The following is a 16,748-nucleotide window of genomic DNA, read 5'->3' on the forward strand; positions in this document are numbered from 1 at the left end:
CTGCCCCACTTTGCATAAAGCGTCTGTGAACTTGAGAGGTTACTGGGCTCTTTTTCTCAAGAGATAAATCTGAGAAGCAAAAAAGCTTAAAAAACTTGCTTTCCATTTTGTTGTTGAAGAGAAAAACAACTTTGCATCTTGAAAAAAAAAATATGCTGATTTACAAAAAAGGGCCTAATATTAGGTAATTTGATCATGCTGATAATGCTAAAACTTTCCATTACGTACAGTTTTTTCACAAAATAAGAAAACAAATGCATCATTTTGTGAGAAAGTGTGACATGCTCGTGCAAAACAGGCACTATTTTTGAAATCAGCACCCATAAAATTAGCAAGAAACAAGTATAGAATATCATTTCTCAAATATGATGCAGGGCAGTGTATTTAAAGAGGTGCCCCACAATGTTCTGAGCTTTATTATCCACATTCATTTTTAATCTCTCAATTGTAAACAAAACCTGACTAACTTCACAGACAGCTGCATGGTTCTCCTCATCTTGAGCCTCGATGAGCTCAGACAGGAAGTACGGCCCGTGGGACTCCACCAGTGGCGTGATCTGCTCTGCAAATATGTGTATGAGGTCATCGTGATCTTCCACTCTGGGGAATATAAAGTTATTGCACCAGGATTTTAATACATCATTGTGCTGCACATGCCCTGTATTGATATAAATTGTGTACAGCAGGACAAAAACAGTCTAGACATGGATTATGATCGGCTTTACACTAGATGAAACTGCACGACTGTCTGAAGGAGTCAATTTGATTGAAACAAATGAGTGAATTTCACAGAAACATGGCTATGACACATTTCACCCAAAATACAAGAGAAAAATAAGAAATTATATTTTGCATAGAGAAAAGGAAACCTATTTTAGATTTCTTCAGTTTAAATTCTTTTAATTCTTTTTTTTTTATTAAAATTAAGCATATTTTATGCCCATTACAGTAATTTATCTTTCTCATTGATGATTCTCATTAACGTTATCATTATTGCAAGACAAGTATAAACAGTAAAAATGAACAATTTTACATTAAAATCAGCATAAATTAAAGGTAGTACAACTAATACTACCATAATATGCGAATACTTTGCAATTGAAATATATATATATATATATACAGTACATATATTTCCTATTACTCATACAGTATTTGAATGACTTTAAGGCTTTGAAGCATTTTAATCGTTTCAATGTCGAATCTGAATAAATGGCTTCTATATTAAAATAATTACAGTCAAATTAATCTAATTAATATGTATAGTACTATTTGAACAATATATAACAAAATATATTTTTGCTTTACAGTAATGTATTGCAAATGTATATTTAGAAAATGTGCTTAATTCTCATGAACATAATGTCACAATACAGTCAAATATGCCCCAGCCATGCACTTGTCAGTTTTCATGCGATTCACCCGTCCATAAGCAAATGAGAGGTTTACAAACCTGGCTCTGCGGATGTGAAGTCGAGGGCAGTAATTGTGTCGATGACAAACGTAGGCCGAATGCTGAAACTCCTCCTTAACAGGCATCACGGGTTCAAAGATCGTCTCCAGTGCTGCTTCTGATATGAAGAGAATGACAGAATAATGTTTTAATGTTACTGTCAATGCCAGCACACAAAAAAGATCAAAGTAATATTATACTCATTTATTTCCTACCAAGTGAGCCTCTGTAGGGAGTCAGAAGGCAGATGTATTCCAGCTCCACAACGGCATTGAAAACTGCTCTAGAATTTGCATCGGAAGGAAATAAAAACCTTTGATCATTAAATTTGATTGAATGGATACAGGAAGGCATTGCTATACAGTCGATACAAAACAAGATTCATATCCACCCTAACCAAATAACAACAGACAAATCTTGTTTTATTAAATTATATATAAACCAGTGAACAGACTCTGCATTCTTTGGCCTCACAAAACCTGCCAAGAACACATCCAGGTCACATTTCACCTCAAAACCAAAGAAAAAATGTTTTTTTTTTTAGATTCACCTTTTCATGTTCACACTGATAAAAGAAAATACAAAGCAGTCTCCTTTACCTCATTATCTCTTTAGTGCCCCCTATGGAGAAGCCAGGCTGAGCCACAAATAAACGCAGGAAGAGAGTGTTCATGGGCTGGAGGAAAGACAAACAGTCTGTCAAGGGGCTGTAAAATGGATATGTTAAATATTAATGGACATCGTGGTTTATTTGCTTTGCCTACAGTGAATTTCTCGCCATTGATGTGATTCTGAAGTAAATTCTTCCAGCATGCCTGATCCACCAGCTCTTCAATGGGGTGATCTGAGAAGGATGCATGGGCCAAAACTTCATTCGTAGCGGCGCTCAGGGTCACGGCTAAATTTGCTTTCTCACTGCAATGAGAAATAGAAAAAAAATCCTTTTATAACTGTCAATCAAACTAGACTAAGCAAAAAGCTATTTCTCCCCGAAAACAAAGGTAAAAAAAGCTGTCACTTTTCAAAAGATACACTTTTGTACCATCTAGGCTTTTGACAGCTTTTCCCTTAGTTAGTCTTACAAAAAAACAAACAAACAAACAAAATATATAAATAATTTACATAATAATTCATTACATTTATATAGCGCTTTTCTGCTTCTCTAAGCACTCAAAGCGCTCTACATTATGAGGGGTGGTGTCTCCTCGTCCACCACCAATGTGCAGCATCCACCTGGATGATGCGACGGCAGCCATAGTGCGCCAGAACGCCCACCACACACCAGCTTACTGGTGGAGAGGAGACAGAGTGATGAAGCCAATCAGTGTAACATGTATTGTGACATTATGTTCATGAGAATTTTCACATTTTCAAATGAAAGCATATATATATATATATATATATATATATAAATACATTTAAATATTAAAAATGTAAATAAATATTTTAATTGAAATATTTAAAATGACTTCTATATTAAAGTAATTAAAATTGTATTAATATGTATATTTATCTAATTAAAAATAAAATATACAGTTAAATATACCTGTATTTATTTTGGCATTACAGTAATTAAAATGTAATTATAAAATGTGCATAATTTATTTAATGAATTTTTGGCATAATAATTTTCATAACTTACAGTAGATGAATGACATTGATTCTCCCAAACACAGCAACAGCTGCAGGACTGATCAGATTATTGATCTCTTCAGCATCGGACCATTCAGTTCTCCTCACAGTCACACTTTCAGCTTTACCAGCGGAGGAGGTGATGCTGCTCATTGCAAATCTAACACAATTAAGAAAATATACAAATATGATTAGATACAGACATAAATTGTGCTATAGCTGTAAAGATTTGCCATGTGTTTTAATTTTTCACGTTTTAGACGCACACATAGAATTGCTAAACAATAACATATCTTTAATTTCAGCTTCGAACAATGTTCGTTCATTTACATTTAAGAAAAATACAATATAAAAGTACTATAAAACAGACCTTTCGTTTGAGAATACTTGTTTTTAAAGAAGTATATTTCACTTAAACGTTCATCTGAAGTTACCGCTAACCGTTAGCGAGCGTTCTGTAACCATGGTGACGGGGCTCCGTGACGTAACTTGAGTCAAAGGTTACCGCGCGTCACGTCAAACGCGACGCGCGACGCACGGCATCGAAACGTCGCTAAAGTTTTGGCGGCTTATCAGAGTTAAAAACCCTAAAGAAATACGCCAAGTTGCCTTATAATAAAGTGACAGGAGCGCAGTAATCATGGCGTCCACCGCGGCGGGTAAACAGAGAATCCCGAAAGTGGCGAAGGTAAAAAAAAAAAAAATAATGTTTAGTGAGTTAGCATTAGCATTAGCATGTAAACAACGTGAAGCGGTTGTGTTTTACTGCAAACAGCTATTATACAATAGTTATGGATGTAGTTAATTGAGTTGTTTTTGCTTGTATTTATATTGTGTTATGTGTTCAGGTGAAGAATAAAGCCCCAGCGGAGGTGCAGATCACCGCAGAGCAGCTGCTCAGAGAGGCGAAGGAGAGAGAGCTAGAGCTGCTGCCTCCTCCACCCAAACAGAAGATCACTGATGCAGAAGAGCTCAACGACTATAAACTCAAGAAGAGGAAGGTATGAGTGCTATATGTTCTGTACATGACCACGACATATTTGGCAAAATGCATAATGGTAGCACCATGCTACTTTGATGCATGCCGTGGTTACTTACCATGGTGTTTCCATAATGTCTAGAAAACACTGTATTACCACAGTACATGTACAGAAAACATGGTATTGTCAAGTTGCACATTTATTTATATAGTGCTTTATACAACACAGATTGTTTTAAAGCAGCTTCACATTAATAAACTGGAAAATGTCAATCATTACATTTACATTTAGTCATTTAGCAGAAGCTTTTATCTAAAGTGACTTACAAATGAGGACAATGGACGCAATCATATGCAAGTCTCAGTTAGCCTAATGCAGTACAGCAGCAAGGTTTTTTTTAATGTACTAAATAAAAAGAAAACTGATAGAAGAGAAAAAGAATAGAGCAAGCTAGGGTTAGAGGTCTTTTTTGCTTTTTGTTAATTGTATAATAAATAAAAGAAAACAAATTGATAGAATACAAAAAGAATGGAGAAGCTAGTGTTAGGGTTTTTTAAGTTAGTAAATGAATAGAGTGCAAGTCTAAAAGGGGCAAGTTTTTTAAAGAATAGAATGCAATGCAATCAGTTATGAAACAAATTCTAAAGACAATAGTGCCGATATTCAATTCAGCTTAGTTCAGTGTTAATTTAATTCGAATTAATATCGGTGTCAGTGTAGCAAAAGGTCATGAGTTATGGAACAAATTCAATATTATCATGGTACGTGCCATAAAAATGTAGTGTATATGTACATAGTTCATGCTTTAAAAACATGCATCTCCATGTTTTTTGAATATGCACTACCATAGCATATGTCCATTAAAGTTGGTATTGTCATGGTATATGCCCCAAAAGACATGGTATTACTATAGTAAAAGACGAGAGAGTACGATATTGTCATGGTATGTGCCCCCAAAAGCATAGTATTACAAATAGACATGCCATAAATGAAGGAATGATGCATTTATATGGCGTTTTATTGTGTATTGCTGTACACCCAAAGTGCTTTACAATCATGTGGGGGGTCTCTTCTTAACCACCACCAGTGTGCAGCCACAGTACAGTGTGCTCACCACACACCAGCTACAGGTGGAGAGGAGAGAGAGTCATAGAGCCAATCAAGTGGATGGGGATTATTAGGAGGCCATGATTGACAAGGGCCTGTGGTGGCAATTTGGCCAGGATAAAACATGGTATTGCCCTGGTACAGGCTTAAAAATATTATGTTACCATGGTAATATGTGACCCTGGACCACAAAACCAGTCTTAAGTCGCTGGAGTATATTTGTAGCAATAGCCCAAATATATTGTATGGCTCAAAATTATTGATTTTTCTTTTATGCCAAAAATCATTAGCATATTAAGTAAAGTGTTCCATGAAGATATCTTGTAAATTTCTTACTGTAAATATATCAAAACTTACTTTTTGATTAGTAATATGCATTGCTAAGAACTTCATTTGGACAACTTTTCAAGGCAATTTTCTCAACATTTTGATTTTTTTGCATCCTCAGATTTCAGATTTTCAAATAGTTGTGAATAATCTCCATCTCCAGAAAACATGACATTACCATAGTGCATGTCCAGAAAACATAGTGTTGTTGTATGTTCCCCAAAAAATATATTATTACAGTGCCATGAAACATGGCATTACCATATGCTATAAAAACATTTTGTTACCATAGGTAAAACATGGTATTACCATAACACATGTCCAGTAAACATGGTATTACTATTGTCATGTTATGTTCCACAAAATCATAGTAGTATTACCAAGGCACATCATAAAATATTGCATTGCCATAGTACATGCTTTAAATATATTATATTGCCATGGTACTTGGCAATATAATATATATGGAATTACCATAGTGCTTGTCCAGAAAACATTGCATTTTCATGGTATCTGACCCAAAGGTATAGTATTAACAGTGTTCCTGCTTTAAAACATGACGCTACCGTGGTGCAACTCCAGAAAACATGGTATTATCATATAGAAAAACATGAATTTGCCATGGTCCGTGCTCTAAAATTGCATTGCTATGGTACATATCTAAACACATCCAACGTTTTTCTCTCAATACAGGGGTTTGAAGACAACATCAGGAAGAACAGAACTGTCATCAGTAACTGGATCAAGTACGCACAATGGGAGGAGAGCCTGAAGGAGGTCCAGAGGTGAGTTTCAGTGTCCAATGACTGAATCGTAGACTGGAGGTGATTTCTGTAACTCTTTTTATTGCCTTCAGAGCTCGCTCTATCTACGAGCGAGCGCTCGACGTGGATCACCGCAACATCGCACTGTGGCTGAAGTATGCAGAGATGGAGATGAAGAACCGGCAGGTGAATCACGCTCGCAACATCTGGGACCGAGCCATCACCATCCTGCCCCGTGTCAATCAGTTCTGGTATGCTTCCTCCTCGTGATCATACAGACATTCAGACAAAGATACTATATATATATTTTTTTCCTGATTAATTTTCTTATTCATATGTTTGTGCACCAGGTACAAGTACACCTATATGGAGGAGATGCTGGGAAACGTTGCCGGCTGCAGGCAGGTGTTTGAGCGCTGGATGGAGTGGGAGCCGGAGGAACAGGCCTGGCATTCGTACATCAACTTTGAGCTGCGCTATAAGGAAGTGGACAAGTCCCGCAGCATCTATGAGAACTATATCCTTTCGTAAATAGCCTGTTTCATCAGCAGTATCCGGATACATACAGTACACTCATATAAAGCGATGTATACTGTATAGCTAATCTCAGCTGCCTTATTGATTTCATTGCAAAATGAAACTATATTATCACCTAACTCTTAATATAAAGTTGGATAGATACAGTATGTATGTCCAACTTCATCTGTGTATATACGGTGTACTTGCACAGGGCGATATACACTGAGACATTGCTAAATGCATAAAGCATGAAGATATTATAAACATTAACATGAATTTCTATAAAGCTTATTTTGAAATAATGTGTATTGTGAAACGTGCCCTACAAATGAATTGGACTTGGACGTTTCATTTTAGAATGGATGACTTGCGTAAAAAATTGAGTTGTTATCCTTAACAGTAAAGCACTCGTGATGGTCCATCCTGAAGTGAAGAACTGGATCAAGTACGCTCACTTCGAAGAGAAGCACGGTTATATCGCTCGGTCGAGGAAGGTGTTCGAGAGAGCCGTGGAGTTTTTTGGTGAGGAGCATATCAGTGAGAGCCTCTATGTGGCTTTTGCCAGATTCGAGGAGAAGCAGAAAGAGGTATGATGTCCTGTGTTCATCTCATCCAGTAAACCCGAGAGCCTTCTGGTGTTTTCCTGTTCAGACCTGACCGTTCGCTTTGTGTCTTTTAGTTTGAGAGAGTTCGCATCATCTATAAATATGCTTTGGACCGAATCCCCAAGCAACAGGCCCAGGAGCTTTTTAAGAACTACACTGTGTTTGAGAAGCGGTTTGGAGACAGGAGAGGAATCGAGGATGTGATCGTCAACAAAAGGAGGTTTCAGTATGAAGAGGAAGTCAAGGTGAGTAAAGCATGCTTATAAGTATTAATATAAACTTCAAGATTCAAATTTTAAGTGAATGTCCAAATACCCTGAAATTTCATGTTTATTATTATTCAACAAAATGTTTTGTTACTATTATCATTTTTATATTCATATTGTGTTTATATACATTACATTTTTTAAATATATTAATATTTTATATTAAAATATCTACATTACTAATTTATATATATATCACATATTTACACACTTATTTACATAATTTTCTGCTGTATAGGCAAACCCACACAACTACGATGCCTGGTTTGATTACCTGCGGCTGGTGGAGAGTGACGCCAATGCGGACACGGTTAGAGAAGTGTACGAGAGAGCCATAGCTAACATACCCCCCATCCAAGAGAAGAGACACTGGAGACGCTACATCTACCTGTGGATTAACTACGCTCTCTATGAGGAGCTGGAGGTCAAGGTATGATAGATGGCAGTGAGCTGATGTATTCAGCATTCATTTGCATCTCTCAGTAAAACTGGAATTACATTTACACATTTAAGGCTTTTCCACACTGAGCGTGAAAAAGCGAAACGAATTTCGGAATAAAACAACAGCTTCCTATGGATGCTTCCACATAGACCGCGAACATTCGCGCACCGAAAATGCGAATGTTTTTTTTTCTGTCCAATCCGACGAATCTCTTCAGTTTCACAAAGCGAAAACACGGGCCGTCCAATAAGATTTGAGCTAGGATCACGTGACCGGAGCAGCTGCTGTTGCGCAAAAGGGTGAGAAGGGTGGCGCTGTTTTGAAGACCAGTGTAAAACATAGAAGAAGAGTTATTATCATATGTATATACACAATCAGAAGTTATTACAAGCACTCGAAGATGGTTTAAAGTGAGTAAGCAAATACATAACATACATTTTCAAGTGTAGCTCGATGCTAATTGTACTTCTAATTATATTTTAGGATGTAGCCTATGCTTGTAAGCATTATAGATAGCTTGTGTTTCTGGTGTAGAACCAAACTTTGTTTATCTTAATTTAGATGTTAAATCCATATGAAGTGCATTGTTGGTCGGCGCCACCTAGCGTGCAGGCGTGAATTAGCAGAAGGCGAACATTCGTTTCGCGCTCAGTGTGAAAGCACTGTTTGTCGGTGTTTCGCCTCGCTTTTTCGCATCGCATCAGTGTGGAAAGGCCTTTAGAGTCAGAGTTTGATGTTATGCATTTTTTCTGGTTTGTTTAGGACCCTGAGAGAACGAGGCAGGTGTATCAAGCGTGTCTGGAGCTTATACCACACAAAAAGGTAAAACTATCAGTCTTAATGGTGGTTAAAAACACTATTTACACTTGTCTCTTGTCAACCAGTCCTTAAAATGTTATTTCTGTACCCTTTTGTACAGTTTGCAACAATTTTAACAGCTGAAAATAGAAAATGTTGTGTTTAGCACTGTATTTTAACTGTGAAATCCTATGAAGGTAACATTTCTATTCTAAGCTTAATTTTTATGAATTGTTTTCTAACTATAGCCTATACTTTTTGTATACTCAGTTTACATTTGCCAAGATTTGGCTCTTATACGGACAATTTGAAATCCGACAAAAAAACCTCCAGAATGCCAGACGAGGCCTGGTAAGTGTTTCACTCTAAAACAGATTTATGTACTTTTAGACTACTGTTCAAAAGTTTGGGATTAGTAAGATTTTTTCTTTTAAAGAAATTAATACATTTATTTAACAAGGATGCATTAAATTGATCAAAAGTGACAGTAAAGACATAATGTTGCAAAAGATTTCTATTTCAAATTAATGCTGTTCTTTTGAACTTCCTATCAATAAAATATTCCTGGAAAAAAATCACGGCTTCCTCAAAAATATGAAACCGCACAACTGTTTTCAACATTGATAATAATCAGAAATGTTTCATGGGCAGCAAATCAGCATATTACAATGTTTTCTGAAGGTTTATGTGACTCTGAAGACTGGAGCAATGATACTGAAAATTCAGCTTTGATCACAGGAATACATTTTAAAATATATTTACAGAAAACAGTGAAATACTAATAATTATTGTTACAATATTACTGTTTGTACTATATTTTTGATTAAATAAATGCAGCCTTGGGGACATAGGAGACTTCTTTCAAAAACAAACAAAAAAATGACCCCACGCTTTTAGTGTACTTCCTATACAGCGCAGAGTTTGACCTGACCTCTCCCCTGTCAGGGCACAGCCATCGGAAAGTGTCCCAAAAACAAACTGTTCAAAGGCTACATCGAGCTGGAGCTACAGCTGAGAGAGTTTGACCGCTGCAGGAAGCTCTATGAGAAGTATCTGGAGTTCAGTCCAGAAAACTGCACCACCTGGATCAAGTTTTCCGAGCTGGAGACCATCCTGGGAGACACAGAACGGGCCAGAGCAATATTTGAACTGGCCATTGGACAACCGCGACTCGACATGCCAGAGGTCAGAACTTCACATTTCTCTCTCTTAACAGTTATTGGTTCCTTCCAAGTTTTTTTTCCCTCCATATTCTCACTGTGTCATACTATATGAGCCGTAAGTTTGTATGTAAATGTATGTGTATGCCTGATGTTTAAAATATGATACTTAAAAAGCACTTGTTAACTTTTAAATTTTCAAATTTTAAATTTTCATTTCGACAAACATGTCAGACTGTAGTTTCATGCCAGGCTTTAAAAGGTTAAAGGTAATTCTTAACTGTTTCTCCATTATATTGTTTACATCAGGTGCTGTGGAAGTCATACATCGACTTTGAGATCGAGCAAGAAGAATACGACAACACACGAGGACTTTATAAGAGACTGTTACAGCGTACTCAACATGTCAAAGTAAGCCATCAGAATGAAGGCAACACAACATGCTCATCCTAAATGAATGATCCTAATGATGCATTTGTTTCCAATCTGGTTGTATTGTAGGTCTGGATCAGCTATGGCCAGTTTGAGCTGTCCATCGACAGTGACGACCGCATACAGCGATGCAGACAGACATACGAGGAGGCCAATAAGAGTATGCAGGGCTGTGAGGAGAAGGAGGAACGTCTGATGCTCCTGGAGTCCTGGAGAGACTTTGAGGACGAGTTTGGATCGTTCGCCAACAAGGAGAGAGTCCAGAAACTCCTGCCGGAGAAGGTGAAGAAGAGGAGGAAGATCACAGCAGAGGACGGGGTGAGAGTTTATGCCTTCTTGTGTCCTGTTGGCTAGATTGTTCTGAGATTGTGGTTGTAGGTTTTTTTCTTACATTGGGTCATCATAAATATTGAAAATTAAATTAAAGTACTTGCATGCACAAATTTTTGACATCATAGTGACACTTTGAAATCCTGCCGATGCTGTGCTTTAATCTTCAGACGTGAAGATTTGAAATGTAAATAGTTTCAGTCAAGAATCTATATCAATTCGAAAAATGAAATGAATCGAGATTTGTAAAGTATCATTGAGTATATAAAAAAAAAATTACAACCATTTAATTACTTGCATGTGCAAATTATTGGAGACATTTTGACTGGTTTTCTCACTATATCAATTATAAATTCTTCTGATGCATATGCATCAGCCTTGAAACAGATTTTGCGATTGTGAAATGTTTGTTTCGGTCAAGAATCAACATAAAATGCTAAAAATCAAATCAGTCATTATTTTGAAGTGAATGTTTAAAAATGTCTAAATATTAAATTACTTGCATGCAAATCCTATCTTATAACATGGGAATCGTTTGATTTGGTCAAGAATGAATCAAGATTTAGTAACGTATCATTCAATATTTTAAAATACATAAACATTCAATTATATTACTTGTATGCACACACAAACTATTTATAAAGCTGCCGACACATTTAAAATTATTTTCAATTTTTTTTATTTTTTTTTATTAAAAATGTAATATTTGCTTGGAATAAACAATCTTAAGCAGTTCTTCCTTTTCTTACCAAAGACAGGAGAAGCATTTACATAATCCTATTAACGCACTTTAAAATACTGAGTCATTAATTGAGCTCTAATCAAGTCTCGATGAGAATCGAATACTTTTTAATTGGGATTGAATCATTAATTGGATCGATTCAAAGATTCACACCCCTATCAACTAGTCGCCCCTAACACATTGTCTTTATCAGTCGGATGCAGGTTGGGAAGAATATTATGACTACATCTTCCCTGAGGACGCTGCAAACCAGCCCAACCTCAAACTGCTGGCCATGGCCAAGATGTGGAAGAAACAGCAGCAGGATGAGGATGATGAGGATGAGAGAGAGCAGGAAGAAGAAGATGGACAGCAGGTTCCTCAAGGGAAGGAAACACAGGAGAGCCCAGAACCAGAGGAGCAGGGAGCTGCAGCCCAAAGAGAACAGCCTGAAAATGAGTATGATGATCGTGACAATGACGATGAGAGCGGCAGCAGCAGCAGCAGCAGTGACCACGAGAGTGATGGTGGCGACCACGGTGATGACAAAGACAAGACTGAAGAAACAAAAGCGGACACAGAAAATCACTGACCTGGTGTGGTGCAACTTAACACGTCGTCTGTCTCTCTTTCTTTCTGTCTGTCTCTTTTCTTTTGTAACAAAATAAAGGTGTGAACCAAATCACTTACTGTTATTCAATATGGCATCCCCAAACCGATCGTCCCATACACTGTAGTTGAAGAATCTGAGGGAATCATATTTCAAACCTTTGCACCGTTGTCATGTTATTAATGATGATTGAGCAAAAACAATGTTTTCTGATAGAGTAAGAATGCAGAGTAGTCTGTGTTTGAATTCATTTACCGAAGCTGTGCATGGAGATCTGTTTTGACATATTTAAGGAAGAAGTTTATTATAATTGTTTGTCCATACAGTGTTCCCTGTCTTATTTTGACAGCGGTTTCAATATTACAGGGAAAATAAGAGAACTGTCAGAGGATGACCCCGACCATTACTGTCTCCAGTACGCTAATTAATTATCAACTCTCACAAGAGTGTTTTATTTAAAAAGACAAATACACCCAGTGTTTGCTTTAACCTTTTTACTTCATGTAACTACAGTCTCAAAGTCCTTTATTTTCAGCTTTATTAACCCAAAAGAAAACAATTCATTCAAATCAGTGGCTCTCTGATATTTCAAATCAATATTGTGATCAAAAAAAGCAAATGTCTGTTTTCCCAGGTGAATGTTGAGGATTTCAGAGAGCCACATATTAGTGTTATTCGATATCTTCTGGCCGGACTGGATGCGGAAGCGGGATTATGGATTTCTTCTCTGTGTCTCTGGATAAAGCTTTCCTCATATCTGTCAAATGAAAGAACAGTAAAATAAAATTTGTACATTTTCTGAAGAAATGTGTGTTTAGCTGGCAAAAGTCTTCTGTGATGCTGATGATTTTACTGCACTGGTAATGTTGAAAGTCTCTATTTTTGTTGTCCATTTTATTGTTTGCGGGTGAAAAATGTAAGTCTGATTGCAGGGTTAAGTTAACAAGTGGCACAAATGTTTCAAGACATGTTATGCATTATCGATAATTTCAATATTTAAGATTAAGTTATCTTAAAAGCCCTATCCTTAAATATGAGCACCAATATTATTGATGCTCACCTTAGAAACACCAATAATAACCTGAATATGATGTACAAACATTTGGGGTCAGTAAGAAGTCTCTTGCTCACCAAGGCTACATTTATTTGATCAGATAATACAGTAATATTGTGAAATATTGCAATTTAAAACAACTGTTTTCTAATTGACTATTTTAAAATGTAATTTATTTGTGATCAAAGCTGAATTTTCAGCTTCATTACTCCAGGCTTCAGCATCACATGATCCTTCAGAAATCAGTATAATATGCTGATTCGCTGCTCAAGAAACATTTATGGTGATTATGATCAATGTTGAAAAAAGTTGCTTCAAAATATTTTTGTGTAAACCATAATGCATTTATTTTCAGGATTCTTTGATGGATAGAAAGTTCAAAATAACACCATTTTATTTGAAATTGAACTTTGAAATCTAATCAGTTTCTTTCAAATTAAAATTGTACCGACCCCAAATTTTTTGGAACAGTAGTGTAATAATCAAACAAGTGAATAACCCACCATAAGCATCTTCGTCAGGTTCACCGTTACTGGCCGAGTAATACTCTATAACGGTTCTGTACACGCTGTAGCCGAGCTGTTTGTACATATTCACAGCCACTTGATTAGAAACTCGCACAAAGAGATCCACAAAGAATCCGCCCTTCCTAAATGAAAGAGAAACACAGAACAACTCATTTCGAGTCTGGATACACAGATACTGTGCAAATACCAATATTTAATGTCATGCTATTACTTATAACCAATCTGATTTCAGTTTATACTGTTTTTATTTTCACATGCATTTATTTACCAAATGCTTTTGTCTAAAGGAAATTACAAAAAGAGCTACCTTTCTGAGATCTCCTCTAACATCTCCATGAGTTTGGCAGCCAGACCCAGCCGTCTGAACTCCGGGGCCACAGAGAGAGCGGTGACGTGCCCGTGCCATTCCTCTCTCGCGACGGACCCCTCTGCCTTTCCCATGACTACAAGATGACAGGTTAGAATTACTCTGGTCTAACCGCTGTACATGAAATCAAAATGTATCCTAATTACAGTTTTAATACATGTTCCTAATCTTAATGATTCATGTTTTTCTACTTGCATCAAAATGTAACAACTTTTCTTTTCAGATGACATCTTCAGTCCCTGCTATTATTGAGCCCTTTGGATACATTCTGGTGCGTAGCATTCATTTTTAACACAGGAACATGTCAGATTTGACAAGTAAAATGTCTTTCTATATTCCACAGAAGAGAGTAAGTCATATGGATTTGGAGCAACATAAAGGTGATTAATTATTACTCTCAATTACAATGTGATGAAGATCAGAAAGAGATGGATTTGACTCACTGTAGCCCATCAGTTCACCGCCTGGAGCTTCTGCTACTATGAAATACTCCGGCCAGTGAGCCAAATACTGAAGATAGAAGGGAATTCCATACTGTACAACAAATGAAAGTTAAAAAAAAGTATATGAATACTAAAGACTGATTAACATTTTGAGATGTGTTTGAAAGGATACAGTTTCTGTCAAGGGGTCCAGATTACTGTGGGATAAAAATACAGAAATTAATGTAAATATTATCACAATCTCAAATGATGAGCAGCATATAAAAACATTACAGTGGAATAACACAATACTAATAGAATGATCATTAACATTTAGTATACAGGTACAGCTCCGATTCAGAACATGTAAATAAGGATAAGCATACTTCCAGAAAGTACCATGGTCAAAAACATAGAACTTTATTATGGTTAGTATGCTGCATTATTTATGAGTTAACAGTGAAGCTGGCTGACTGTAATAAGACCATGGCATTATCATCACTCAGGCACATTATGGTGCGGTTACAGTACTTTCTTTATGTAATGATTGTTCTCAACGCTATTATATCACTATTACTCACATGTTGTTGAATTTAAACAGATCATCGCACGTGAAAGCTCGTAATGTTGTCATTCTCTCGTGTGTGCAGGACGACGCTCTGACCTCTACGTCACACGTGCGACGTTTCATTGTTCTTTTAAACAGCGACATCTGCCGGCGTTTACTTTTATTACAATTATTTAACCAATAATATTTAACACAAAAGCAGTCTTAAGTCGCTGGGGTATGTTTGTAGCAATAGACAAAAATACATTGCATGGGTCAAAATGATTGATTTTTCTTTTATGCCAAAAATCATTAGGATATTAAGTAAAGATCATGTTCCATGAAGATATTTTGTAAATTTCTTACCGTAAATATATCAAAACATAATTTTTAGTTGGTAATATGCATTGCTAAGAACTTCATTTGGACAACTTTAAAGGTGATTTTCTCAATATTTTGATTTTTTTTGCACCCTCAGATGCCAGATTTTCAAATAGTTGTATCTCAGCCAAATATTGTCTGATCCTAATAAACCATACATCAATGGAAATATTATTTATTCAGCTTTCAGATGATGCATAAATCTCAATAAAAAAAAAAAATTGACACTAATGACTGGTTTTGTGCTCCAGGGTCTCATTAGTTAACAACGTTAGTAAACATGAACTAAAAATGAACAATACTTCTACAGCATTTATTAATCTTAGCTAATGTTAATCTCAGTATTATTAAAATCACAAGTTGTGTTTGTTAACATTAATGCACTGGGAACTAACACGAATAAACAACTGTATTTTCATTAACTAACATTAACAAAGATTAGTAAATAGTGTAATAAATGCATTGTTAATTTTTTGTTCATGTTAGTTAATACATTAATTAATGTTAACTAATGACACCTTATTGTAAAGTGTTACCACTATTTTTAATACTAATCATTTATTATTTTAATAGTTTACTGACATTTATTTATTTGTTTAAACCGAATATTAAATACATATAAATTAAAATTAAATAACATATATTATTATAATTATTTACAATAAAACAAATAAAGTTTTTACAAATAAAATAATCTAATTTTTAAAGACAAAATAGTGTATTAATAGTAGTGGAGTCAAACGATTAATTGCGATTGATCCAAAATAAAAGTTTTTGTTTATATAATATATGAGTGTGTACTGTGTATATTTATTATGTATAATATAAATACAAACACATGCATGGATATATTTAAGAAATATATGTTATCTTTATATAGTAAATATATTTATTTCTATAAAATATAAATGTATATACATGTAAATATTTTCAAAATATATACTTAATGTGTGTGTATTTATATATTCATAATAAATAAACACAGTACACACACATATACAGTGGTTTGACATCACTAATTAATAGTTGAGTACAACAGTATTTTTAGACGCCACATTTTTTCCTGATTTTAATCTCACATTTCATTGCATTTTTCATTTGTTTAAGACTCATTAATTGTTTTCTGTTTGCTTTGTTAGTTCTTCTCAAACATGTCAGTCCCTTCCTTGTCCAGAGAGAATGGGCTTTTATTCTCTGAGGTGTGTAGGTGGAGTGATGCGGGATCAGGTGTTGGATGGCTCTTTAAAAGCATGTGTAAGTCTCAGTAGTTCAGTAACTGCTTTCACTGGAGCAGCACACCTGCA

At 35.7% G+C, this 16,748-nt stretch overlaps 3 protein-coding genes across 3 annotated transcripts in view; 1 reads left to right on the top strand and 2 right to left on the bottom strand.

Moving 5' to 3' along the window:
* Positions 1–3,566, bottom strand: part of cfap61 (cilia and flagella associated protein 61) — a 34,926-nt gene extending 31,360 nt beyond the window's left edge. The window contains exons 1-7 of the mRNA XM_079374977.1: positions 3,456–3,566; positions 3,096–3,245; positions 2,218–2,368; positions 2,053–2,129; positions 1,669–1,736; positions 1,454–1,571; positions 468–600 (exon numbers count right to left, since the gene is read on the bottom strand). Coding sequence (XP_079231103.1) covers positions 468–600; positions 1,454–1,571; positions 1,669–1,736; positions 2,053–2,129; positions 2,218–2,368; positions 3,096–3,238 — 690 coding nt within the window. The 5' untranslated portion in view covers positions 3,239–3,245; positions 3,456–3,566. The remainder of the gene's footprint in view (positions 1–467; positions 601–1,453; positions 1,572–1,668; positions 1,737–2,052; positions 2,130–2,217; positions 2,369–3,095; positions 3,246–3,455) is intronic.
* Positions 3,567–3,598: 32 nt separating this feature from the next.
* crnkl1 (crooked neck pre-mRNA splicing factor 1) lies at positions 3,599–12,947 on the top strand. The gene is made up of 14 exons (XM_079376404.1): positions 3,599–3,773; positions 3,934–4,086; positions 6,193–6,284; positions 6,356–6,514; positions 6,614–6,780; positions 7,191–7,369; positions 7,462–7,632; positions 7,892–8,083; positions 8,858–8,917; positions 9,164–9,244; positions 9,839–10,078; positions 10,363–10,464; positions 10,555–10,803; positions 11,751–12,947. Exons 1-14 carry the CDS (start codon positions 3,726–3,728, stop codon positions 12,126–12,128), a joined length of 2,271 nt encoding a protein of 756 aa, XP_079232530.1. The 5' UTR covers positions 3,599–3,725; the 3' UTR covers positions 12,129–12,947.
* naa20 (N-alpha-acetyltransferase 20, NatB catalytic subunit) lies at positions 12,769–15,171 on the bottom strand. Its single transcript, XM_079376405.1, has 6 exons — positions 15,098–15,171; positions 14,710–14,734; positions 14,538–14,628; positions 14,035–14,170; positions 13,704–13,849; positions 12,769–12,903 (listed from the first exon to the last, which is right to left on the bottom strand). Exons 1-6 carry the CDS (start codon positions 15,148–15,150, stop codon positions 12,818–12,820), a joined length of 537 nt encoding a protein of 178 aa, XP_079232531.1. The 5' UTR covers positions 15,151–15,171; the 3' UTR covers positions 12,769–12,817.
* Between the last annotated feature and the right edge of the window lie 1,577 nt (positions 15,172–16,748).

This window comes from Barbus barbus, assembly GCF_936440315.1.
Source record: "Barbus barbus genome assembly, chromosome: 24".
NCBI lineage: Eukaryota > Metazoa > Chordata > Actinopteri > Cypriniformes > Cyprinidae > Barbus > Barbus barbus.

Bases quoted from the DNA above. Each gene is read 5' to 3' on its own strand.
- crnkl1 (XM_079376404.1), top strand. From the start codon at position 3,726: ATGGCGTCCACCGCGGCGGGTAAACAGAGAATCCCGAAAGTGGCGAAG. The intron at 7,633-7,891 runs GTGAGTAAAGCA...TCTGCTGTATAG, and splicing joins AGTATGAAGAGGAAGTCAAG to GCAAACCCACACAACTACGA. The intron at 8,918-9,163 runs GTAAAACTATCA...TTGTATACTCAG, and splicing joins AGCTTATACCACACAAAAAG to TTTACATTTGCCAAGATTTG.
- naa20 (XM_079376405.1), bottom strand. From the start codon at position 15,150: ATGACAACATTACGAGCTTTCACGTGCGATGATCTGTTTAAATTCAAC. The intron at 14,735-15,097 runs GTGAGTAATAGT...TTTATCCCACAG, and splicing joins CTGTTTAAATTCAACAACAT to TAATCTGGACCCCTTGACAG. The intron at 14,171-14,537 runs GTGAGTCAAATC...GTCATCTTGTAG, and splicing joins CGGTGAACTGATGGGCTACA to TCATGGGAAAGGCAGAGGGG.